A 26,548-nucleotide genomic window follows, 5' to 3' on the forward strand; every position below is an offset into this window, starting at 1 on the left:
CTTTACTACTTTCTAGTCAGCCAAAGAATTTCTTAAATTTTCAGATGAAATTTGGAGTTTATCTCTCTTCCACTTCCGTTCAGCTTTTCCACATTCTTGTCTAAGCGTGCGAGTTTCATTATTTAGCCAAGGTTGAGAGATTCCCTTGTGTTTCTTTAGTTTAAGAGGGGAAACACAATCTAAAGCAAAAGTTCATGACAGGAAAAACCTCAATCTGTTCCTCAGTGTCCTCTCCATAGACTTTGTCTGTAACATGAGATGAATAAAATTCAGAAAAAAGGTTTGCAGTTGTAGAATTGATGGACCTAGCATAATGTAAAGGCTGAGAAGAGATTGGATAGATATAAGAACAAACAGCATCAAATACCACTGAATAATGGTCAGAAATACCTACATCTGAAACCTCCAAATTTGATACAGAAATACCAAATGATAACACAAGATCTAATGTGTGACCTTTCATATGAGAAAGAGAAAGAAAATTCTACTGTATCATTGTTAATCTATTTCTTAGTTTTACTGAAAGTAAATTAGTATAAAATGAAACAAGAAAACTCACTTTGCTTAATAATTTTTACTAATTATTGTTATTTTATTTTTATTTTTTTATTTACCTTCTGGGGCATTCACACTGAATTTTAATAATCCTATAATTTATGCCCGATAAAAAAATGCCAGAATAAAACATTATGCCAGAATATGAATATTATTAAACTTATAGTTCTTAAAGAAAAAAATTATAATATTCTACTAACACAAAAACACATATTTCAGTTCAGCTATTTCTGACAATCAGCCTACTATAGAAGAATTTCCATCAACCACGAAAAGTTAAAATTTTGATAAGGAATCGCAAAACAGAAGTTACCCTATTAATAATTTTGCATGATTTGAATTAATGCAAATCTGATTGTTTGCTATTGCAGAACATCCTCTCAAGTAAAACAGAATGAATGTAGTGTATAATAACTAATGTAAAGGGTTAAATCATCATTTATGACACCAAATAAATGAAAGAAAATAAAGAAATTAAGAAACCCACCACAAATGTAATATCAGTTCCATATCAATAGACAAAATACTTTTTTTTGTTGAAGTAAACTAAAAGAGGGTCAGAACACTCATCAGAGGAACAAGTAACAGCATCAGAGAAGCACACAGAGAAGAAGCCTCAGACACCTTCACTTGCTCTGGGACCCACTTATCTGTGAACAAGGAATATAATGCAATGAAGTGAAATGTATTAAAGGAATAAATCATTACAAACCTTTATTTACAAATGATTAAAATTAATGAAAAGTTCACCTGTGTTCCCTTCAGACAATGTCAGAGGACCCAAGGATATGGAAGCACTGTCATGGAAGTCCAGAGACCTGCGCTCTCTCCACTGCTGTCCAGAGTTACAGTCCTAAAAGAGAAAATCAGAAGAAGAAGAAAAATGAAACAGGATTAATAAGTAGTTTACCACCATGGACATCAAGGGTTAATATTTACCTGCTGATATTTAAAGTTTGATAAAAAATAATGTATCAATGGCACATCCGTAAACCATTATAACTTCTAAACTCACCAGTGAACAGCGATTGCTCGACATAAGGCACAGGTGAACAGCACAGTGCAGGTAAAGCTTGGTGGAGTTTGCAGTGAAGATGAACATCCTGAAGGAGAAACGGCTGGATGTCGAGACGCCGTTCTGCAGCAGCTCCACTGTGTCGTCATTTGGATTGGGACACCTGAGAATAGCAATTATGACAATCAACAAATCAAATTCTTTCATTTAGTTCAAAAGTGATTCTGTAAATCTTTACACAAATATTTCAGGTATAAAACATGGGATATTGTACTTTAGTTTCAAAATACTGAAAGATACAATTCTGAGGCAATGCTAAAAGTTACAGTTACAGTTAAGCCTGAGCTTTAAGGATTCTAAACAGCTTTACTCTCTAACGATGAGATCCCAGCGGAGACTGTAATCAGGATCATTCACAGGTGTAGCCCAACACGTGTCCATCACCAGAGCAAACTGACGGCTGTCCACCCCCTCGACACGAACTTCCACATTCATCTTCTGGTCCAGCTCTGCATCCACTCTACCAGTGAAGGGCCGAGTAAACTCATCATCCTCATATGGAATCATCCGCACCTGATATCTGCCTTCACCAGCCGGGAGGGTCTTGTGCAAAATACTGTTGAAATAATTGACAGATTGTTTTTAAAATTACTGTTTTACAATTACTGGTGCAGCGTGTTAATTTTAGCAGCATCTAGCGCTCAGGTTGCAAATTGCAACCAAAGTTTCAGTCCCCCTCTCACCCCTCCATTTAGAGAAGCTACAGTGGCTGACACAGGACAAAAATGTCATCGTCTAAGACAACAGAGAGTAGCCAGCAATGAGGTTTTTACACTGGTAAATCAAGGAATAATATTTACGTAATTGCTCAATATAACGTTGTTATTGCAAATATTATTGTTACTTGTTCATCATTGTGTCAGTGTTTTATTCACAAGAACATCATAGTGACGCAACGTGCTCTGTTTGTCCTTTAAGTGCTATTGAAGAAACATGGTGGCGACTTTCGTCTAAGGGGACCCATGGTGTGTGTAGATATAAATGGCTCATTTTAAGTTAATAAAAACATAATGATTCATTGTGCTAAGGTCTTCATGCATCTCTGAAAACATAGTTTAAACAACATGATGGGAAAAATGCAATTTGGTGAAATTCTCCTTTAATAAATCAGTACAGTTGAAATCAGAATTTGTATTTGACTCGTACCTCTCCAGTGGGTTGATTTCCACATTCATGGAAAGTGTTTGTGTTTGTGGATAAACACAGCTGAAAGAAAGCTTGAGGATTTTCTTTCTGCTGATGAGACCCTCTGACCTCGGTGCCCCCAGAATAAAGTTACTGTAGATGAAGTGGGTGCCGTTGGCCTGTGAACAACATATATATATATATAAAATATACTTTTTTTTTTTTTTTTAATTTAGCTCAAATAGAATTCGTGTTTCAAAGAATTTTATAAAAGCAACCTTAGAAAAACCCACAAAAAACAGTCAAGTGAAATAATGGTAAATTATATTATTGGTGGAGAATGCGGGCACAAGTCCACTGAATCTTTTTGAGACTTTAAGTGATCTTTAGGGTGGCCTGTTTGGGCCCTCCAAAGAATCAATCTGTAACAAAAGTAAGGGCCCAAAAAAAGGGTGTCCTCCCTAGATATCCTCAAAATCTCAGAAAGATCCTTCAATTGTTTAAACCCAACTCCAACTGCTGGTTTAATCGGGCACTACAAATATTTGGATGGTGTATTTGAATAGATTGTATATAGTTAATCATACCACAAGATTTGTGCCACAGAGGTGTTCATCGTTATCAAAATAGAATTCCACTCTGCCATTCCGGACCGTTCCTCTGCAGCTGGGATCATTGAGGTGCAAGACATCAACTGGAAAACCAGCCTCAAAGAGCTGACAGCGAGACAAAGACATGGAGCCAGAGCTGCTCTCACAGCTTTCTGAGAAATCTGAGAGAAAAATAATAATAATTGTATATATATATAATATATTTTGTGTGTGTGTGTGTGTGTGTGTGTGTGTGTGTGTGTGCGTGTGTGTGTGTGTATTTCGATGTGTATTGTTACTAACCAAAAGAGTCATGATGCTCTCGTCTGTGATGGTCATTTTCACATAAACAGCCGTAAACACCATTTTTCATTCCGCACCTTTCATCCTCAGAGCAGCTGAGTTCAGAACACGGGTTCCTATTAACTAGAAGGAGAAGTTGTTTTGTAAGACATAATTGATTAGTAACCCACATTCATAATCAAACCATTCTCAGTTTTCTTGTTACCCCATCAACAGAAAGAGATTTTATTATAAATGTGCAGATAAGTGTTGCCGATACAAGCTGTTACATTATATTATATTATATCCTTATACTAAACATTCTGGACCCTTGACTGATTATTGCTCATGCTCTAAAGTGAATGCATTTAATTTAATTTTGTTTTTTTTGTTTTTTGTTTTTTTTAGCGAATTAAATGCATTAAAAAGCATTTATAATCAATTCCCCCTCAAGGTCCACTGGTAATATTAGTCAAGGTGTTTGGCATGGTGATCTGTGTTCAATTCTTTACATACGTAATAAAATGTAACATGGATCTGATTTGCTCACATTAAACAATAATCCTCGAGATTGTCATACAAACACGTTACCAATCATTGTGGTTTCAGATGTAGTTTCTGTGGTTGTCTCTGGCGTTACAGTAGTAGAGGTAGTGTTCATGTTCCTTGCATCTGAAAAAAACAATATAACATGAAAACAATGATTTGTTACATAAACAAAGCACATGTAAATATATTTACCTGCACAGTATGCCAAACTGCAGGCAACTGGACTCACAAACTCATAGACATAATAATCTCCTGGACAGGCTTTGACTTTAATGGGATTGGATTGGAAATGGCAGCAGTCATTGTTCCAGTGACCGCAGACGTCTCGAGTGACCACTCCATCCTCAACTGTTGGGTGACCTCCGTTCAGCCAGAGTGGAGCATGAGTGCCACAACTATACTCCTCAACACATGTGTCTGGCATCTGAACACTCTGACCCTGGATGTAGAGACGGTACCAGCCGCTCCAGCTGACCCCAGTGTCACACATTATTTGAGAGGAATGTTGATTGCTGGTTGCTCTCCATGGATCGTCCAGGACATAGTAGTTGTAGCAGGGGTCAACAGGGACAGCTGTTAATATGGACACATTTTAAAAAATATTACATACTTCTGTGTAGTTGTAGTAGTTATGGTATAGAATTGTTCCTACCAGAGCACTCTTTGCTTAAAATCCCAGGCACATTTGTGTTTTAAGTGCAACAAATGTTTTTTGTTTTTTTGTTTTGTTTTTTGAGACAAATGATCAATGAAAGTCCTTCACATTTGGTATTACATACTCTGTGAGCTGTATTATATCCGTCTAACTCAAATTTTACTTTTACTGGGAAATTAATTGGAATATTATGAATTGTTCTACACTTATGTAATCAGTTATACAGAGAAAAAGTTTAGATTTTTTTAAGGGTGTAAGTCAAGACAGTACTTTACCGGTGGTTGTGATTGGTGGAGTAATGTATTCTATGGATGGGATTGTCTCTGATGGTGTAGACACTGATGGGATGGACTGATTTGAGGCTTCTGGCACTAGCAACATATAAAATCAATTTCAGTATTTTTTTTATAACCTAGAAACATAAAAGGCTAAATTACGTATGAGTATATACTCACCAACGCAGTAAGCTGAGCAAAACATTGGCTTGACAAACTCATAAACATAGTAATTTCCAGGACAGGCTTTGACTCTTATAGGGTGGGATGTGTATTCACAGTTGCCAGTCCATGACAAACAGACCTGACGGGTGACCACTCCATCTTCCAGCTGTGGGTGAGGGCCGTTGAGCCACAGTGGATCATAAGTGCCACACATGCCTTGATTTACAAATGATTCTGGCATCTGAGCATTTTGACCATTGTAGAACATCCTATACCAGCCATTCCACTCCACATTATAATCACACATGCCATAGTAGTAATAGTTATTATAGTAATAGTTGTCAGTGGCTCTCCAAGTATCATTCAGACTGGTGTAGTTGTAGCAGGGATCAACGCTTGGGGTGGGGGAAGGAACTGTTATAAAATAATAAAAATTATTTATTGTACACGGAAGCTTAAATATGGCCAAGTCTAAAATTATATTTTAATTGGCCTGAATATGCAGTTGTCATTTGAAAATCTACAATTCAAGGTAAGCAGGTCAAGTATAAAGAATAGATTAACATACAGTACCTGCACAATACACAGGAGCTGGGATTGAGACTGTTGGTCTGGTAAATTTGTAGACATAATAATCTCCAGGACAAGCTTTGACTTGGATTGGTTCAGATCTGTAGCGACTGCCCTGATCATAGCGAGAGCCGTAAATTTCACGTGAAACAACTCCATCTTCTAGCCGAGGATGAGATCCACTAAGCCACAGAGCACTATAACCTCCACATGACATGTAATAAAAAAACCACTCGGGCATCTGGGCATTGGACTCATTGATGAAGAGTCGATACCAGCCGTCCCATTCTATAAGAGTGTCATCATGTCCATTTATATAGCCGTACCAATACCAGTAATTGCGTGTGCTTCTCCAGTAGTTGTCGAGTGTGTTGTAGTTATTGCATGGGTCATAATCTGTGTTAGTGTGACATGATGAGATCAAACAAGGAACATAATAATAATTATGAGATACCACAAACATTTGTACTGTGCATGACAAGGCAAAGTGATGTTACAAGTGATTTTAAAGCTTAGAATCACTGGGAGGAAAAAAAGAACTAGTTACTATTATTATTATTATTACTACTACTACTACTTTATTATATACTGTATACAACTTACTAAACGTGATGTTGGATCCAGTGATTATATTTGGACTCAAAGTGGAAACCACCTGTGAAATAGTGCTGACATCTTATATATAAAAAAAATGAATAAAACAAATTAGTCCATACTGAAATATGTTTTTAATGTTTAAAATAATTGTGGGGAAAAAAATCATGGTACCTGTACAGTATCCTGAACACCCGATTTGTGGTTTCACAAGTTCATAGACATAGTAATTGCCTGGACACGCTTTCACTCTGATGGGTTTTGATTTGTAATAACAGCAGCTGCTCCAATAAGACCCTACACAGACCTCTCTAGTCACCACTCCATCCTCTATCTGAGGATGAGGACCATTGAGCCACAGGTTATAGTATGTGTTACAGCTGAATGAACTAATACAGGTCTCTGACATCTGGATGTTCATTCCATAGTAGAAAAGCCGGTACCAGCCATTCCAGGAGAAAGAGTCATCACAAATGCTGTCTCCACTTTCATTGTTGGCTCTCCAGGGACGATCCAGAGACTCATAGTTGTAGCAGGGATCACTGCTGATGTTGCTGAAAACAACTGAGTTATAAAAGTACAATTAAGATATTGTATGTACATGGAAGACAGTTTAGATTATTACAACCTTAACACAATGATATGTAATTTAGGGATTTTAAGCAATTATATTTGAACTAGTGGAGCACAGTCAGAGCCAAAACAGTTAGTGCACTGCACACCACTGGTTAAAACATCATTTCATTAATCAGTTCATTTAGATCTAATCTATATTGTCTATTAAACAGAGCATTAACTCTGAAAACTGATATAAATGGGAAAAACAATCAAAGAAAAAATTGCACCTGCACAATATGAAGGCATGTAGATGGACATATCTGGCTTGACAAGTTTATAGACGTAATAAGCTCCTGGACAGGCTTTGACTTGGATGGATGTAGATCTGTAGTCCTCACACTGGCTAGACCACATATAACTTCCTAAAACTTCACGGGTCACCTCTCCATCCTCAAGAGATGGATGAGAGTCGTTGAGATACAGCGCAGTGTAACCGCCACATCTCATATTACTCACACACCACTCAGACATCTGGGCACTTTCTCCATTCAGATACAGCCGATACCAGCCACTCCATTCAACCTGGGTGTCATCATGGCTATAGTAGTTATATGAGCTTTGCCTTATGTCTCTCCAGTATTCATCAAGAGTGCTATAGTTATAGCATGGATCAGAGATGGACATTGTAGTTTCTAAAAGAATAAAGACAAAAACAGAATTGTTATATGGTGAGAACAATATATGATATACTCTGTATTCACTGATAACACTTTAGTTTAGGAACCAGTTCTCACTATGAACTATAGTAGTTGCTTATTGGGATGCATACTGTATATTTATCATATTGGCTGTTTTTATTAGTACTTATAAAGCACATATTTAGCATGGCCATATTCTACATCCTTAAACTCATCCAGTACCTAAATTATTGTATTGTATATGTATTTGTTTTAGAAAAACAATAACAAAACATTACAGTAAGTTATCTTACAACTGTCTGAAAGAGAAGAAAGTTGGACAGTTAACTATAGATGGATGAGACTGAATAACAATGCAGGATATCATAAATAACAAATAAAGATTTACAACATATATTTGTTACAATATATTTGTTCCTAATCAGATTTGAATAGTTTGGGCATAGGTTAGGTCTCAGTTATTTCTATGAATATTGTTTGCATGATATAAACTTCTGAGTAAACCTCTAAAACATGTAAGGAATGTAATTTCATACTTGGACAAAGAAGGTATGCATTTCCTTAAACATTTTTGTCTCTTTTTGGTTAATGCTACACGAGATTAAAACACTAGAACTGAACACTGATTACTGTCAGACTTCTGAAATAGCTCATCGCTTGAATTAAGATTATAATCATTTAAGTTTAAAACACAGCCACCTCAGAATCAGACCTTAGCACTTCTTTTTACTTTGAGATCTTTCTGAGGTTAAATACAGATTTAAAACCATAACAATAAATATTTTAGTAGCTATGATACTGTTTTTTGAAATCGCATATTTGCATAGTAATGACAGGAAACACTGGCATCTAACAATGCCTTGGTGAAAAAAACAGTTCATCTTAAAAAAATAAACCATATACAAAAACCCAAATAGTTATGGAACAAGCATATGATTGTTCTGCTGTCAATCATAGATCACCCCACCTGTTACTCCACCCACTTCACCTGTTCATCATTACCAGCTCATTATCTGCATGCATAACCAGCTTGCTTCAGTCACTCTTAACCAGATCCTTCTAGTCTTCTTAGGTTGTGGGTCCCCGACATTAACGACAATGCATTTCTGTTCTCAATTCCACTGAGATCTGCCTGATTTTTAAAAAGCGTCTGTATTGAGATTTAAGGGTAGCTCTTTATTTTACAGTCCTGTTCCCCATGTACATACTATGTACTTATTATAGTAATTACAATAACTGTGTAATAACTAGGTACTAACCCTAAACCTACCCCGAAACCTAACCCTACCCCATGTATTAACCCTGTATTACCAGAACTTTCTTAGATAAATACACTGTAAGTACACTATAAGTACACGTTAGTACACGTATTGTAAAATAAAGTGCAACCCATTTAAGCCTGTTCAGTCTGTTTCTGCCTCTTTTTGGGACAGTTTTGAGATTTAATGTAAATTACAAGAAATAAGATCACAGCTGTAAGAATTATTTATTTTATTTGTATTTTTATTTATTATGGAAAACGGCAGTTTGACGTTATTAATTGGTTTATTTTGCTACATTAACTGACTGACACTTACTGCTGTTGATGATGAGTCTGACAGGCCATAAACCTGATGTTGTCGTCTGCTTCTGTCAGTTTTAGCCCCATCGTGTCATTCTAATTATTCCTCATTTATGTGGAAACTAATTAAATACTAGGCTACTTTATGCTCTGCACAGACCCAACACATCTAAATTGTGTATAAACTTGGAATTCTGAATAAATAGAATTTAGAATTACAGAATTTCAACCCAGTTTCTTTTGGAGTCTGCTTTCAATATAAGACTACACATCTTTCATTTCGACATTTGTAATGAAAAACAAAGGATGGAAAGAAGAAGTAAAGAAGTGAAAGAATGATCGTACTGTACCTGATGTTTGTCCACTAGTTATTTCACCTGTTAAATAAACAAAATAAACATTAGGATATGATAATGGCAAAGAATTTTGTCATTTTAAATACAGACTGTAAATCACTCACCATTAATCAGCAGAAGTGACACACACAGTAAGATCAGAAACCTCATTGTGATAAACGGCAACTCCTGCACCTGCACACGGATATACAGTACAAATATACACGGTTTCCTGTGCTCACTATTTTAGATTTTTTTTTTCATGTATTGTTCAAATTTGAAGTATGTATGAAAGTATATATAAACCACTACAGATATAATACATATTAAACAAACCTTATATAGAATTAATAATTTATATCCATAAAAAGCCAATGATATAAACAGTATTTTGAGCTCAACAAGGCAAAATGAAGACTTCTTTACCTGAGATCAAATGCTGCTGCAGAGCAAACTCAGGGAGATTCTCTCTTCAGCAGCTGAACACAGTGATGCTGAACTGTAGGTATCAAACTCGTATTAATACCTTGGGTAATAGCTGTGGGTGTACCATTACTGGAACCAGAAACAACAACAACAACAAAAAAACATTCCAAGGATTCCAAACCAGTTTTTATTTTCTTTTTTAATTGTGGTGAATATATTTGTCCTTTCTGTTTCTTTGTATGCACCTTTCATTCAGAAAGACATTCTTTTTACTCCATGCACAAATAGATGTGAATGTAAGCTGGAATGATGGCGAGTCAGTTTTCAAAAATACCTCCTTAAAAACTCCTGGGTAAGCCAAAGGTGAATTTAAAGAAATATGCTTATTAACTGAACAACATAACAATTTAAAACTTTCATAAAATTTAAAAACTTTCACCCTTTCCACTCCATCATACGAATACATCATTTGCATCTATTTTAAATGCAAACAATGGTCAGTAATATGGAGTAGATTATATGTCAAACCAACAAGGTCATAACAGCAATGCAGAAATCTGTATCAATTGATTTTTATAAGGTAACAAATGTACCCTTAAATAAATTGTTATGCCCTTTGAAGCAGCTGGGACAGCACAATACTCAGCGGGTTAACACAAAATGAATTGGTTTCTAATAATTTGCAACAATAAAGGGAAACAACAGAGAAACATCAGCAAATAATATTCATTAAACTTGATTTACAGCGATTGTATAGAATAAGGATAATGTTCCATGGTTTGATCATTTAAACTAAAGTAAAGAAATGCCTGTTCTTTAGGAGTGTGAACACTTTATATTTATTAGAGATTAGCAGGAGCTCATTATTTATCAAAAATATTTATGTTTATGTGTCCTAGAAGAAAATTCTCATATGGAACTGTACATAATTATATACATGTAGAAGGAACCTTAAGGTTCCTAACCTTTTTTAGGAACCTTTAAGACATGTGTTGTAAATAGAGAAAGAAACTCTAAAATGTGCAAGTTGCTCTTTCTTTGATGTGGATGTGTCATTGTTGATGTAGCTTTCTTATTACATTGTATTTACTAATACTGTTCTTTTTTCAATGTGCTTTTCACATATGCAGAAAATACAACAACACATCCATTCTCTAAACTACAGCATAGTGTGACTTCATCACATGAGAAGTACCGTGTGTGTTTTGTTTTTTGTTTAGTCAAACTCGATAGTCTGGTTTTTTATACATTGCACGACATCATTCAAAATGATCAGGTCAAATTTAATCAAAAGATTCTGCAGAATGGCACAAAAGCTTTTGTGTGTTTAGGGCAAATCAATATTTTTAATCCATAGATGAACCCCAGCCCTACAACAATTTACATTCTTAAATTGATCATATAGTAACACATTTGGTAGGAATATATTCACAATCTACATTTAAATCTTTCAGCAACCCAGCAGCACACAACATAGTCACTGTCCACTGACAGAAACTGGTCTGACATCAAATGATGCTTTAGCCTCTGTCTCACTGGAAAAGTCAATGCAGCATTACTGCAGGTCTCTGAGCATGCATTTTCAGGAACTTTACTGCGAATTTGGTGAGAAGTAGGAATACTTTATCATATCAGTATCAGATGACTTTTTCAGACATGATCTTATGCAAACATTTGTGTCACTCTGTTCTACTCAGCTCTTTCATTTCAGTTTCACTTTATCTTCTTGAACTAAGAACAATACGAGATAAATTTTGTTTATTTAAGAACTGTCTGAACCTCGCCTCGTATTACAAAAGAACAATTCAACCAGTGCTGCAACATTCTTCAAAACCTTAGAAATTACATTTGAAACACACTTCTCAAACTTTATTATATGGTACCAACAACATTGAAAAGAAATGACTAAAGATATTAAAAAGATATACTACCAATAATGGATTTACGTATTTAATATATCACACTAGCTTACACTTGGTCCACATGTGTCTCCCCTGCTTTCTTTATCTTTCAGAATTTTCTGTAAGACTTTAAAACTCTACAGATATCACCAACAGCAAAAGTCACTCATGTCCAGATAGTTTTATTCATTTTGATGACATTAATGAACATACATGAGGGAGTTTTGCATGTACAGTATTTATGCCGCACAGGTCAAGGGTGGTGTGGAAGCAGCATTATATAAAGCAAAGATCATATAGATTTAGAATAACTAATGGAGTGATAAATTGCTACTATGATAATTCAATAATGCAATAATTCCAAAAGATCAAATTAAATCTTTTTTGTCGTCCTGACTGGACTGCCTCTGTCCTGACATTTTTCATTCATTTTTTTTTTTTTTTTTTTATATACAGCACAATAAAACAACAATGATTGACCATTGTGCTGAACAATATAGTTTAGAACATAGAAATACATAAAATGGTAAGACAAGACAAACAAAGAAATAATAAACTACTGTTGGTTCATACACTAAAAGCCATCGCAAAGAGACATTTTATCCTATCTGTCAGATTGACCTACCAGGGTTTACTGCGTGTTTGCATACAATATTGTATCCTTTTTCTCATACTGAACAACAATATTTAATGTATCTGCATTGCTGTAAGGGTAGGTTTAGGGATGGGGTAGGTGTAGACTTTAATAAAACTCAATCAAATGGATAGAAGAAAAAAAATTATTGTTGGTTTCCTGTAGCTGTAACTCTTATAGGTACAACTGTGAATATTTTTAGCTACAGAGGAGGGGTGTAACAACTTTATCACTTTTTTAGGAAAAATATAGATAACATCCACTTTGTCCTAACCATTTCCCCTGTCTTGTTTTTCCCAACTGTTGACCCACAGCACGGGATTTCCCAACATCTCTGCTGTTTCTCTGACATCTCACAGCAAGCGGTTGAGAACATTATTACAAAGGTGAAACCATCCACTTGTGCTCTGGACCCCTTTCCCACATCCTTGGTAAAATCTAACCTCTGTGTTATAAGTCCCCTGATCACCAAGGTCATCAATATCTTCCTCCAGGCTAGTCATGTTCCATCTGCATTGAAAACTGCTGTCATCAGACAACTTCTCAAAAAACCCACCTTAGACCCAGAAGTCCTTGACAACTACAGGCCTATCTCCAACCTTCCATTCCTTTTCAAAGTGTTGGAAAAAGTAGTAGTTGTGCAGCTTCTGGTCCATTTAAAACAAAATAAATTGTTTGAGAAATTCCAGTCTGGTTTTCACTCTACCACAGGGTAACAAATTACCTACTGATGATGGCAGACGCTGGCACCCCATCTCTCCTTATCCTACTGGATTTGAGCTCAGCATTTGACACTGTGAACCACAACATTCTCCTTCATCATCTGCACTTCACCATTGGTCTCTCTGATTCTGTGTACAACTGGTTCTCATCTTACCTCACTAGGAAAACTGAGCATCTTGCCTTTGGAGAGGCTAAATCCTTGGCACACAATGTCACCTGTGGTGTCCCTCAAGGCTCAGTGCTCGGCCTCTTCATGTTTATCCTTTACATTCTCCCCCTCGGTCATGTAATCAGCCGGCATTATCAATTAAATGTATTATTACTATTATTATTTGTGAAATGGGTATGAACCCTATCTCTAATACAACAATTTATAGTTGCCATAATTTTGCCAAGACATGTTCCTGGATAAACATCTTTTTATGTTGCTGGATCAACAATATTGTCCAAAAATATAGATTTAACCCGATCCCAACCCTAAACTAACCCTTCCCATGCTTTATTCCTAAAATCAGTGGGAAATGATTAACAAGAGCAAAGAAGCACCTACCCCTGATTGTAAGTTATATCTCAATTCTGATTGGTTGAATGGAATGTTGATCCAGGATCAACAAGGACAAGGACAAATTTGGATGGAACAAATCTTTCAGCATGTCAATATCACACAACAGGGTCACTGTCCAATGACATCACATACTGACTGTCCACTGACTTTTGATTAAATTTAGCCCAATAATTTAATTTTCATAATTATAGAGAACATCAAGATACTGTATATAAACTTGCAAAAGTCTGCATGTTAATAGAAGACTGTTAGGACATGATCTAATGCAAAAATTTGCGTCACTCTGTCCTACCCAGCTCTTAAGTTTCAGTTTCTCTTCACTTTCTTGAACTGAGAACTAGAAGAATAATACAAGAACAATTTGTCAATTTGAGCACTGTCTGAACCTCACCTCATCTTGCATAAGAGCAATTCAACCAGTGCTGCAACATTCTTTAAAACCTTTAGAAATTCTCACACTGAAGTAGCAGTGAAGTGCCAACATCATGGAAAACCCATTTTATGAAAGATGGTATTGTACCTACAAAATGAAAAAATAGTTTATTTAGGTTTTTTTTTTTTTTTTTATTCTCTGATTAAAATGTTAATAGCTAAACATTTTTTCTTGGGAACAACTTGTAAATTAATTTCACTGTGTTTAACCTAAATTCTAAATTCATTCTAAAGCATTACTTTACAATCTAATTAAACAATTTAGTTTGATAATATCAATGGGTCAAAAAATTAAATTTACTGTAATGTACAATTGATGTCTTCATGTAAACGGTCATTGTCTCACTGACATGTGAGGGACTAACTTTACCCCTTACTTTCCATGGTGTACAATGGCCAGATAATTGTTAGAAAGTCTGCTATATTGTGCCAAGATGGCGACGGCCTGCTCCACCCACTTCGCACTTCAATAACACTCTTCAGGAATCTATGGGGGATGTCATGGACACTACGTCCATGTTTTTGTACAGTCTATGACTGTAACACATCTGCTTTAGTAAAATAAGATAAATGTAGTAAATAATTCATGTAAATTGTTTGTTTTTATGCTTGTAGGAAAATAGACAAAGTCCGCATGAAACAAGGAAATAAAAACCCAAAACCAGTGTGGCATCAGTGTCACATTCATTAAAATCCCACTAAAAGTGTGTGTGTGTGTGTGTGTGTGTGTGTGTGTGTGTGTGTGTGTGTGTGTGTGTGTGTGTGTGTGGGTGTGTGTGTGTGTGTGTGTGTGTGAGTGTGTGTGTGTGTGTGTGTGTTTTAATAAAAGAGGCTGAAGACACTCATCAGAGGAGAAAGTAACAGCATCAGAGAAGCACACAGAGAAGAAGCCTGAGACACCTTCACTTGCTCTGGGAGCCACTTATCTGTGAACAAGGAATATAATGCAATGACGTGAACTGTAATGTTTTGACAGTGGAAATCTTTATACACCTTTATTTACAAATGATTAAAATAAATGAAATGTTCACCTGTAATCTCTTCAGACATCGTCAGAGGACCCATGGATATGGAAGCACTGTCATGGAAGTCCAGAGACCTGTGCTCTCTCCGCTGGTGTCCAGAGTAACAATCCTAAAAGAGAAAAAGGCAAAATATATCTGTGTAAAAATCATTGAAAAAAATGAATGATAAAGGAGTGCACAAAATCTCCAGCAGAGGACAGCAAACCTAACCACTAGGGACACATTAAGGGCTTATATTAAGTGTTTGATCAAAGATCAAAGAGTTTATAAATGGCAGATTCGTAAACCTTCACATATTCAAAACTCACTGAGGAGCAGCGATTGCTCGACATAAGGCACAGGTGAACAGCACAGTGCAGGTAAAGCTTAGTGGAGTTTGCAGTGAAGATGAACATCCTGAAGGAGAAACGGCTGGATGTCGAGACGCCGTTCTGCAGCAGCTCCACTGTGTCGTCATTTGGATTGGGACACCTGAGAATAGCAATTATGACAATTAGTATTTATTTTTTTTTAATCATTCAATACACAAATGCATTGCATTTACCAAAATATGTAATTTTTGCATTAGTTCTGAAAGACAAAGTAAAATATCATGCAATCATAAAAGTTATATATTGAGTTATTTAATCTGTGTGCAAATGAAAATGCTTTTCAAAATGTTACAGTTAGTTAAGCAAAAAGCAGAGTTTTACTCTGTGTCGATGAGATCCCAGCGGAGACTGTAATCAGGATCATTCACAGGTGTAGCCCAACACATGTCCATAATTGAGGCAAACTGACGGCTGTCCACCCCCTCGACACGAACTTCCACATTCATCTTCTGGTCCAGCTCTGCATCCACTCTACCAGTGAAGGGCCGAGAAAACTCATCATCCTCATATGGAATCATCCGCACCTGATATCTGCCTTCCCCAGCCGGGAGGGTCTTGTGCACAACACTGTTGAAATGTTCAAGATGTATAATTTTCACACTGCAAATTTTTATACTGCTTAACTACTGTTGCTTAAAAGATTCCAACCTCTCCAGTGGGTTGATTTCCACGTTCATGGAAAGTGTTTGGGTTTGAGGATAAACACAGCTGAAAGAAAGCTTGAGGATTTTCTCTCTGCTGATGAGACCCTCTGACCTCGGTGCCCCCAGAATAAAGTTATTGTAGATGAAGTGGGTGCCGTTGGCCTGTGGACCACAGATATATTATTTGAACATGTCAATCATTTAATTTCACTCAATAAAGGAAAAGTTCACAGATTTTCATGTCCGTATGAAAATGAATAGTGTCTACTCTGTCTTTGAGGAGAGAGCCTTTGCCAGCGTTCCCCACACTGCTGGATTTGGCGGAGGGAATGGAGACGGGTCCCTATCTCCTTTCCACTTCCGCCAGATCCGGCACCCATTCTCTGTAGTCAGAAGCAGCTCTGCGGTTCCTTCCACCCAGGGAGAGGGATCGACACTCTGCCTCTCTTCCTCCGAGGAGGTCGATGTGGAGTCAGTCGACAGGGATTTGCCAATCCATTCACCACAATTTGAGGAGCTCTTAGAGGTGGTTACTCGCGCGGTGGCCAAATTAAGCATTGAATGGCCCGCCAAGAAAACAACTGAACCGCAGCGAAGCAAGCTCGATGAATGCTTCCTGCGGGTGAATCAACCACCTCCTAGCCGGGGCCTTCCATTCTTTTGAGATCTGCACAAAGAAATAGCCAGATTGTTGAAACGCCCATTTTCAGCCTGCCTCTACATCCCCTCATCAGATTACTATGGCCATGTGGTGGGGGTGGGAGAGCACAGCTACAGAGCTCGCAAGCTATCTGTCCCCTGGAGCCCCATCGTCTCTGAAGGCCCCGGCGTTGCCCTCCAAGCTGCTCAGAACAACCTTTGGTATGCGACAGCAGGGCAGGCTGGTACATGTCTGCACACCATGGCGGTGTTACAGGCGTACCAAGCCGACCTGCTTAAAGAGCTAGACAAGGGAAAGGAGATCAAGTCCCATGATATCTCTGAGCTAAGAAGGACTGCTGATCTCTCCCTCCGCGCCACCAAGGAGACGCCAGAAGGTCAGGGCTTCAGAGGGCAGCCTCTGCTGGTGTAGAGCGCTGTACACCACAGTACACAGTGCCCGTCTTGCCTCAGCGCACTCTGGGGGCAGCGGTCCCAAGCAAGCCTTGTTCTCAGTATCTTCTGCCCATGCGGTATTTCATAGTTCCAAAGAAGGATGGGGGGTTGGGTCCGATCATAGATCTGCGGGTTTTAAATCGATCAGTTATGAGACTGAAGTTCAAAATGCTCACGATCACGCATGTTGTAGCTCAGATAAGGTCCGAGCACTGGTTTGCCATTATAGATCTCAAAGATGCATACTTCCACACATCCATCCTTCCACAAGACAGGAAGTTTCTGATTCAGATTCTTGTGTGGTCCCAGGACAAACTACTCTCATTAAGAGCAGTATATATTCCTGTGAAACTAAATATGGGAGCAGACATACTGTTGAGGCAGGGGCTGAGGCCTGGGGAATGGAAGCTTCACCCCGAGGTGGTGAAGCAGATATGGAGAGTTTTTGCAGAGCTCAAGTAGACCTCTTTGCTACTCAAGAGACATCACAGTGTCCCCTTTGGTTCTCTCTAGTTCATCCAGCTCCTCTGGGACTGGACGCTATGGTACAGACCTGGCTGAGGTTTCGTCTGTACGCCTTTCCCCCCTATTGCTCTGCTCCCGGGAGTTCTGGTGAGAGTACGCCTGGACGGGGTCCGTCTGTTGTTAGTAGTCCCGTTCTGGCCGGGCCGAGTATGGTTCGCAGATCTGGTCTCGCTCCTCGATGGGGAGATACCGATCAGGACAGACCAACTCTCACAGGTGCAGGGCACAATAATTCACCCTCGCCCGGAGTTGTGGAAGCAGTGGGTGTGGCCCCTGAGAAGGCACAACTCATAGTATCCGGTCTCTCAACCGAGGTTGTTGAGACCATCCTCCAAGCCAGAGCTCCCTCAATGAGGAAACTGTACACCCTGAGGTGGAAACTCTTCACCTCATGGTGCAGAGACCACCAGCTTGACCCAGCAAACTGCCCAGTTGGTACAGTTTTGGAGTTTCTACAAGCCAGGCTCTCTGCAGGGTTGACCCACTCCATGGTGAAGGTTTACGTGGCAACCACTGCGGCCTACCACGCCCTTCTTGATGGCCAGTCTCTGTGAAGACACCTCCTAGTTGCATGTTTCCTCCGTGGTGTGCTGAGGCTGAGACTTCCAGTACGGTCCCGTATTCCCCCGTGGGACTTGGTTGTGGTGTTAGAGGCTCTTTGCAAATCTCCATTCGTGCCGATTCAAGATATCTCAGACAGACATCTGACACCTTTCTGTTGGCCATTACCTCTCTGAGTTGAGTAGGAGATTTACAGGCCCTCTCAGTGGCCCCTACCTATCTTGATTTTGCACCTGGCATGATCAAAGCATTCATATACCCTCGAGCGGGATATGTTCCTAAGGTTCCCTTTATCACACCACAACCTGTAGTGCTGCAGGCCTTCTGTCTTACTCCCTTTCGGGAGCCCAACCAAGAGAAGCTAAATTGTATGTGTCCAGTTCGAGCGCTGGACGCATACGTCCACAGAGCTGCCCTGTCTGAGAAAAACAGACCAGTTTCTTGTATGCTACGGTCCCCCCTAGAGGGGTTTTCCTACTTCTAAGCAGACTATTAGTCGTTGGATAGTCAAGACTATCAACACCACCTATGAGTCCTCTGGTCGTTCCCCACTGTCGGGAGCCAAGGCTCACTCAACATGGGGTATGGCTGCCTCCAAGGCCTTTCTAGCAGGTGTGTCCATGCTGGACATCAGCAATGCTGCGGGGTGGTCCATGCCTTCTACTTTTGCAAGATTCTATGGCTTAGACATGCAAGTCACTCCAGGCACTTCAGTCCTCTCGTCCTAAGCTGTGCTCTTCAGATACACACTAGGCAGGGGTTTGGTAATCTGGCAGCGTGGGTACTCGTTCCCCGTAGTGCTTCGAAGCAGCTCGAGTTCCTGAAGAGGAACGTCTGTAGGTTATGTATGTAACCCTAGTACCTCGAGGGAACGATACGCTGCATCAAAGTACTACGGGGAATGCAAATCCCCAACCTTTATTTAATGCCACAACCTTTTTAATCTGTTTTAGTTTGTCAAGGAGCACAGCTCTTTTTAAATATGCCTTTATATTACATAAAAATGCAAGTTTCCTTCTTTGTACAATAGAATAGCTTTGTGAATTAGTCTCTTGTGAACATTATATTTAAATTTGTCAAAAGCTCTTTACATGATAGAGATTTTCTTTATTCTTTTTCTAACAAGGTTGAGATCATATGGATTTTGTTAGCATGTACTGTATGTAATACATCCTACCACAAGATTTGTGCCACAGATGTGTTCATCGTTATCAAAATGGAATTCCACTCTGCCATTCCGCACCGTTCCTCTGCAGCTGGGATCATTGAGGTGCAAGACGTCAGCTGGAAAACCAGCCTCAAAGAGCTGACAGCGAGACACAGACATGGAGCCAGAGCTGCTTTCACAGCTTTCTGAGAAATCTGAGAGAATTAAAAACATCCAAAACATTGCCAGAAGCATTAATGATTACTAAATAAATACAGAAAATGCTATATTATTATTATTGTAGAATAAGTTTCACCAAAATAATCTGGTCTGGTCTGATTCTTGCTACACAAACAGCCATATACGCTGTTTTTCTCTCCACACCATTCATCCTCTGTGCAGTTGAGTTCAGCACAGGGATCTGAAAGTGAGAACCAAAGATGAATGAATGAAATGAAAAAAGTTAATTAGGGGCATAAATTGTGTTTCAGTGTAACTCTTTTATAAATTAATGGCAAACACATCTGTCAGAGTGTGTTTAATGTGATTCTTACTAATCTTTTATTAATTTTGTACACCCTTGTGTCATAAATTGTACGGTATACTGATACTTTACCAGTGGTTGATGTCTCGTTAAGGCCTCCAATATCTGATTTAAAAAAAGAAATAAAACAAAAACATTCCTGTTAATGACACTAATTTTAGTTAATGACCAAAGTGTTTGTGGTTAAAGTATATATACCTGCACAGTAAACTGTACAAAATGGTGTCTTGACAAATTCATAAACATAGTAATTTCCAGGACAGGCTTTGACTCGTATCGGGTGGGATTTGTAACCACAGCAGTCACTCCATGTGGAAGCACAGACCTGACGGGTGACCACTCCATCTTCCAGATGTGGATGAGATCCGTTGAGCCACAGTGGCTCATAACTGCCACACATGCCTTGATTAACACATGATTCGGGCATCTGGGCATTTTGACCATTGTAGAACATTCTGTACCAGCCATTCCACTCCACATTAAAATCACACATGCCATAGGCGTAATAGTTACTATCATAAGGGTTATTTGTGGCTCTCCAAGGGTCATCAAGAATGGTGTAGTTGTAGCAGGGATCAACAATTGGGATGGTGAATAATACTATCATGAAGAATAAGAGAGAGAACATTACATATTGCAGACTAAATGGGTTAATATGAAAACCTCAAGATAAGTATTTATAAAAATAAAATAAATAAATAAAAATAAATGAAAGTACCTGCACAATACACAGGAGCTGGGATTGAGACTGTTGGTCTGGTAAATTTGTAGACATAATAATCTCCAGGACAAGCTTTGACTTTAATTGGTTCAGATTTGTAGTAACTGCACTGATCATAGTGAGAACCAAAAACTTCACGAGTAACAACTCCATCTTCTAGCTGAGGATGAGATCCACCAAGCCACAGAGAACTAAAACCTCCACATGACATGTAAGACATACACCATTCAGGCATCTGAGCATTTGATCCATTAATGAAGAGCCGATACCAGCCATCCCATTCAACACGAGCGTCATCAAGTCCATTTATATAACCGTACCAATACCAGTAATTGAATGTGCTTCTCCAGTGGTTGTCGAGTTTGTTGTAGTTATTGCACGGGTCATAATCTGTGTTAGTGAGATCAGAAAAAAAATCTATAATATTTCAGTGAAGAACTTCACAAGAGCAAATATGAAAATATCATACACAACAACAATCATGAGACAGAGATTCTAAAAGCAGTGCTGAAAGCATGAGGTTCCATTTGTGCCAAAATTCTGTCGACATGCTGTCTGTCTATGCTACGTGTCGTCTCAACTTACTCCTTTCATCTGTCCTTGTCGTTTGACTGTGTCGTCTTGCGTGTCAATGCTGCATGTGTCATTATCATGTGTTTTTTCATTCTTTCGTTTCTATGCGTCTTTTCCCTCTGTCGTTATTATCTGTCGTCTTCCATGTCTATGCTATGTGTCGTTTCTATGCGTCATTTCCGTCTGTCGTTACTATTACTACGGTGTACATTTTAGGACAACCTCAGACCTCATTAAATGAAAAGGCGTCATGCCTCAGACTAAAAGGCTTCAGTCATCGGACAAAATGGCATTGCGACTCGGGCTGAATAGCTTCAGGTCTCAGGAAAACGACATCAGGTGTCAGGTCTCATACAATTAGGCGTATGATGAAACAGACTCAGACAAAAAGTCATAAGACGAAACAGACTAAGTGGAGTATCACGTTGCCCCGCCCCATGTGAGGTCACATGCACGCCGTTCAGAGGAAGTGGTATATAATGGTTGATTGATGGCAAAAGGAGCTAAGCAGTGTCTGATTTATTATATTTTAAAAGTTTTTTTTTTCAAATGCTACACTAATTAAGTTATATAGAGAAGAGAACATGCATTTCGAGAGTCATGTATGCACGTTTAAAAAGTTAGTTAGCCATATTGCAACCAGCGAGCTTTTTATTTTATTTTAAGTAGTTAAATTACCCTTGCGAAAAATAACCATGGTTTTACTATATATATATACATATATATATATATATATATATATATATATATATATATATATATATATATATATATTCTCCTGTGGCGAACACCAGCTTATATAGCCAGAACGCAATACTCCACCTGAGTCCATTTCGTATGATGCCTAATTGTATGAGACCTGACACCTGACGTCGATTTTCCTGAGAGCTGAAGCTTTTCAGTCGCGATGGCATTTTGTCCGATGACTGAAGCCTTTTAGTCTGAGGCATGATGCCTTTTCATTTAATGACTGAGGCCTGAGGTTGTCCTAAAATGTACACCGTAGTAATAGTAACGACAGAGGGAAACAACGCATAGCAATGATGCATAGCATAGACATGGAAGACGACACATAGTAACGACAGAATGAAAAAACACATAGTAATGACACATGCAGCATTGACACGCAAGACGACACAGTCAAACGACAAGGACAGATGAAAGGAGTAAGTTGAGACGACACGTAGCATAGACAGACAACATAATTTTGGCACAAATGGAACCTCATATGAAAGCACATGCATAGAAATAGCTATTTATTTAGCTAAAGTGAATGTGATTAGCTTTAATAACCCTTATATATCAATTCATATACTTGTGTTACAACTTACTTAAAGTGATGTTGGATCCAGTGATATTATCTGAACTTACATAGGACACCACCTGTGAAATGTTGTTGACGTCTAAAGAAAAAAAGAAATTATGAGTGAAATCATCTCAAAATTGTATAAGATTTTTTTTAAAGTGGGAAAAGCACTTTACCTGTACAGTATCCTGAACACCAGAATTGTGGATTAACAAGTTCATAGACATAGTAATTGCCTGGACACGCTTTCACTCTGATGGGTTTTGATTTGTATTCACAACAGCTGCTCCAATAAGACCCTGCACAGACCTCTCTAGTCACCACTCCATCCTCTATCTGAGGATGAGGACCATTGAGCCACAAGTTATAGTATGTGTTACAGCTGAATGAACTAATACAGGTCTCTGACATCTGGATGTTCATTCCATAGTAGAAAAGCCGGTACCAGCCATTCCAGGAGAAACGTTCATCACAAATGTAATCTCCACTTTCATTGTTGGCTCTCCAGGGACGATCCAGATACTGATAGTTGTAGCAGGGATCACTGCTAATGCTGCTGAAAGCAACTGTGATGGACCAGTGTATATATTTAGTAAATATTTAAAAAATAATAATGATGGTGTGTTGTGAAATGCCTTCAAACACTTTTTGTGTAATTGATAACAACAACCACATATGACGATATTACAATTGAATTAAAGCTTAATTAAATACTTTTTCCTAATTTAGGTCACATTTAAGGGCCAAACATAACTCATTCATGATGAAAATGTTTGTATGTTTGTTTAAGGAGCCCAACATAAGAACTTCTGAAAACTCAACATAATATATTTTTTTTAATATTAGCGGTAATAGTCTGTTTAACACAGACCTGATTGATTTGTCTGATCAACCATTCTACTGATTCTGTTTTAAATAGAAATTTTGTTAAATAAATTGAATAGTATTAAGCGTATAGCATAACTGTAAATATATAATTTAAATTTTTTTACAATCTTTTGTAAAGAGATCCTAGAACTGCACCTGCACAGTATGTTGGTCTGTATATCGATACATCTGGCTTGACAAATTTGTAGATGTAATAATCTCCTGGACAGGCTTTGACTTGGATGGATGTGGATGTGTTGAAGCCACACTGGTACCCATTCGTTCCCAAGACTTCACGGGTCACCACTCCATCTTCAACTCTTGGATGAGAACCGTTGAGATACAGTCCAGTGTAACCACCACATCTCATATTACTCACACACCACTCAGACATCTGGGCACTTTCTCCATTCAGATAAAGCCGATACCAGCCACTCCATTCAACAAGGGTGTCATCATAGCCAGTGTCCAGATATTGCCATATGTCTCTCCAATAGTCATTGAGAGTGTTATAATTATAGCATGGATCAGAGCTGGAAGTTGTAAGTTCTATTAGAATAGAGTGAAGACAATCACATAATCAAATTCTCTCTTACTACCTCTTGTTAAACATCAATGGCATCAGAGGCCAAATAAACTAAGAGAAACCAACAAAATGTAATAAAAGGAAAGGTCAATTTGTTGCTTGTCAAATTGTAGGTGGCTCAGGCAAACTGTATCCAGTATATTTCTACATCTCTGTGCATTTAAACTTTCAAAATGGCATTACACAGTAAAGTATTTTGTGTATAAGCTATGTTGGGAAATGTTACTTTTAAAAGCAATGTGTAACAATACTTATGAACCTGGTGGTCGATGAACCTCCGTTTATTCACCACCAGAGGTCATCATCCCCAACACAGACACTCACACTACACAGTACATCCTGGACTACATTTCCCATGCTCCATTTCACCAATATCATTCACCTGATAACATACACCATGCACCTGAGACCAATCACACACATACAGATCATCAGACAAGCTTTATAAGCATTGGTCTTCCCCTCACACACTGCCGAGTATTGTTCTGCATATATCCCTTTCCTTGTGATTGCAAGCCATTCCGTGTGTATGTATTCATAGTCTTTAGTTTTCATAGTCTTGTGTCAGTTTATTGTTTTCATAGTCTAGTCTTTTCCTAGCCCCCCTTCTCGTGTTTTAACAGAGATTACCCCTCTTGTCTACCCCTCTGGATATTGTTCAGTCATCGAAGACCCATGCTTGCCCTAGGATTATTCTTGTGTCTTTTAATCTATATACCTGTTTGCCAGTGTTTAACCCATGCCTGTTATCACCTCGCCTCGCCCGATAAAAGCTTGCACATGGATACTCATGTCTCGTCAGCCCTGTGACAACTAAGTTAAATGTTAAATGTTAAGTAACATTATGGAATATAACTCTTCATGAGACTCTCCTCCAGAGTTCAGGTATCACACATGCGGGAAACCATCTAACCCAAATGCTTCATTTTATTTTACAAAAGTGCTTAATAGTTGCTTTGATTCAAAGATTTATAAAAGTCATAAATCTTGGATTAGATGTGCAAATTGTTGATTTTATGTAGGGGACAAAATGCAACAGATTGGGCTGAATTTCACAGACAGAACTGTTTAAAAAATAATAATAATGAAAAAATGTAAAAACAACAAACTTGATTGATGTAACAATTTTTACATTATTAAACGGAAAACATGGGCTTAAACAGGAATAAAGTTAAAGACTGTAATTTAAGTCGACTATAAATTGAAAAATTATTGTACCTGTATGTGGAATGATGGTTGCACCATTTATTATTTCACCTGTTAATCAAAATTCAAGCATAACAACTAAATTTTTTGTTAGGACACATTTAAAATTTTCATTCTACGAGACATATTTGGTCACAGTTATCCATGACATGCAAAAAACTCACTATTAACCAGCAGCAGCAACACAAACAGTGAGATCAGATACCTCATTGTGACAACCCGATCTGTAACAACATTATCAAGATGATTATACACATGCAAAAGCATAAAAATCGTCTTTTTCCCCTCCTATAACGTTAGGTGTATATGACCTGACAAGAATTTTTCTTTGTTAATAATAATATTTGCTTCCAAAAATACTGTTTGTTGTGCACTATGCAAAACCAATCCATTATAATCAAAACATGTGATGAAATGAAGAGAAATAACTTTACCTGAGGTCAAATGCTACTGCAGAACAAACTCCGGGAGATTCTCTCTTGAGCAGCTGAACACAGTGATGATGAACCGCAGATCTCATGATCTTATCAGTGTCTTTATTAATAATGGTGGGTGGATCATTACGGGAACCAGGAGTTATCTCTAAACAATACCCTGAAGAAGTGTTACATTTCTTTTTATTTTGTGAGAGATTGTATCGATGCTTGCCATTAAATCTTTTGACTTCATTGTGCAGCTCTGTTGTGTACTGCCTGCTCTGATATCACAGTCAAAACAATAGTTAATATATGGTGACCTAGAATCAGATCATGTTCCTGTTTATCTGGATCAGTAAGATTCCCAGCAACAAGATATAAACAATGCAATAGGAAAAATGCCTAAAGATGCAACACTTTTCAAGGGAAAAAAACGGTTGCATGACTCCCGAACCAATTCAAGAATGAATGCATAGAATTGTGAAGCATGAATCCACCAGGAAGTCTTTTGTCTCCAGTTCCACCATTTTCCAGAACTGCAGCCAACCTGGAGTCTCAATGAAGGACAAGTGCCAGTTAATAATTATACATCTGAATAGAAGGCATTTTCAGCCCTCATCAACAACTGAATATCTTAATAATAATAGTAACTATTAAGTTTGATGTGCAATTGCATAAGCGGACTGGTTTGAC

At 38.1% G+C, this 26,548-nt stretch overlaps 1 protein-coding gene and 1 pseudogene across 2 annotated transcripts; both read right to left on the reverse strand.

The window, feature by feature from the left end:
- Window positions 1-623: 623 nt before the first annotated feature.
- Window positions 624-10,092, reverse strand: LOC113111380 (uncharacterized). 2 transcript variants are annotated; one of them, XM_026276018.1, is made up of 18 exons: window positions 10,014-10,092; window positions 9,713-9,782; window positions 9,603-9,629; window positions 7,281-7,685; window positions 6,610-6,999; window positions 6,445-6,516; window positions 5,845-6,237; window positions 5,287-5,685; window positions 5,107-5,196; window positions 4,369-4,749; window positions 4,219-4,299; window positions 3,649-3,771; window positions 3,343-3,527; window positions 2,777-2,934; window positions 1,941-2,186; window positions 1,571-1,733; window positions 1,306-1,408; window positions 624-1,205 (listed from the first exon to the last, which is right to left on the reverse strand). In XM_026276018.1, the coding sequence occupies exons 2-18, from the start codon at window positions 9,756-9,758 to the stop codon at window positions 1,102-1,104; spliced, it is 3,366 nt and encodes a 1,121-aa protein (XP_026131803.1). In that variant the 5' UTR covers window positions 9,759-9,782; window positions 10,014-10,092; the 3' UTR covers window positions 624-1,101. The 2 variants fall into 2 exon arrangements, with proteins under 2 accessions (XP_026131803.1, XP_026131802.1); XM_026276017.1 differs by having other exon boundaries at window positions 5,107-5,202.
- A 4,995-nt stretch (window positions 10,093-15,087) lies between these two features.
- On the reverse strand, window positions 15,088-25,649 carry LOC113112137 (pancreatic secretory granule membrane major glycoprotein GP2-like; annotated as a pseudogene).
- Between the last annotated feature and the right edge of the window lie 899 nt (window positions 25,650-26,548).

This window comes from Carassius auratus, chromosome 12 (genome assembly GCF_003368295.1).
Source record: "Carassius auratus strain Wakin chromosome 12, ASM336829v1, whole genome shotgun sequence".
Classification (NCBI taxonomy): domain Eukaryota; kingdom Metazoa; phylum Chordata; class Actinopteri; order Cypriniformes; family Cyprinidae; genus Carassius; species Carassius auratus.

Excerpts from the sequence above, each read along its gene's own strand:
- LOC113111380 (XM_026276017.1), bottom strand. The coding sequence starts at position 9,758 with ATGAGGTTTCTGATCTTACTGTGTGTGTCACTTCTGCTGATTAATG. Across the intron at positions 7,000-7,280 it reads CATGCCTTCATATTGTGCAG|TTGTTTTCAGCAACATCAGC; the intron begins GTGCAATTTTTT and ends TTTATAACTCAG. Across the intron at positions 4,750-5,106 it reads TCCACCAATCACAACCACCG|CTGTCCCTGTTGACCCCTGC; the intron begins GTAAAGTACTGT and ends CCATATTAACAG.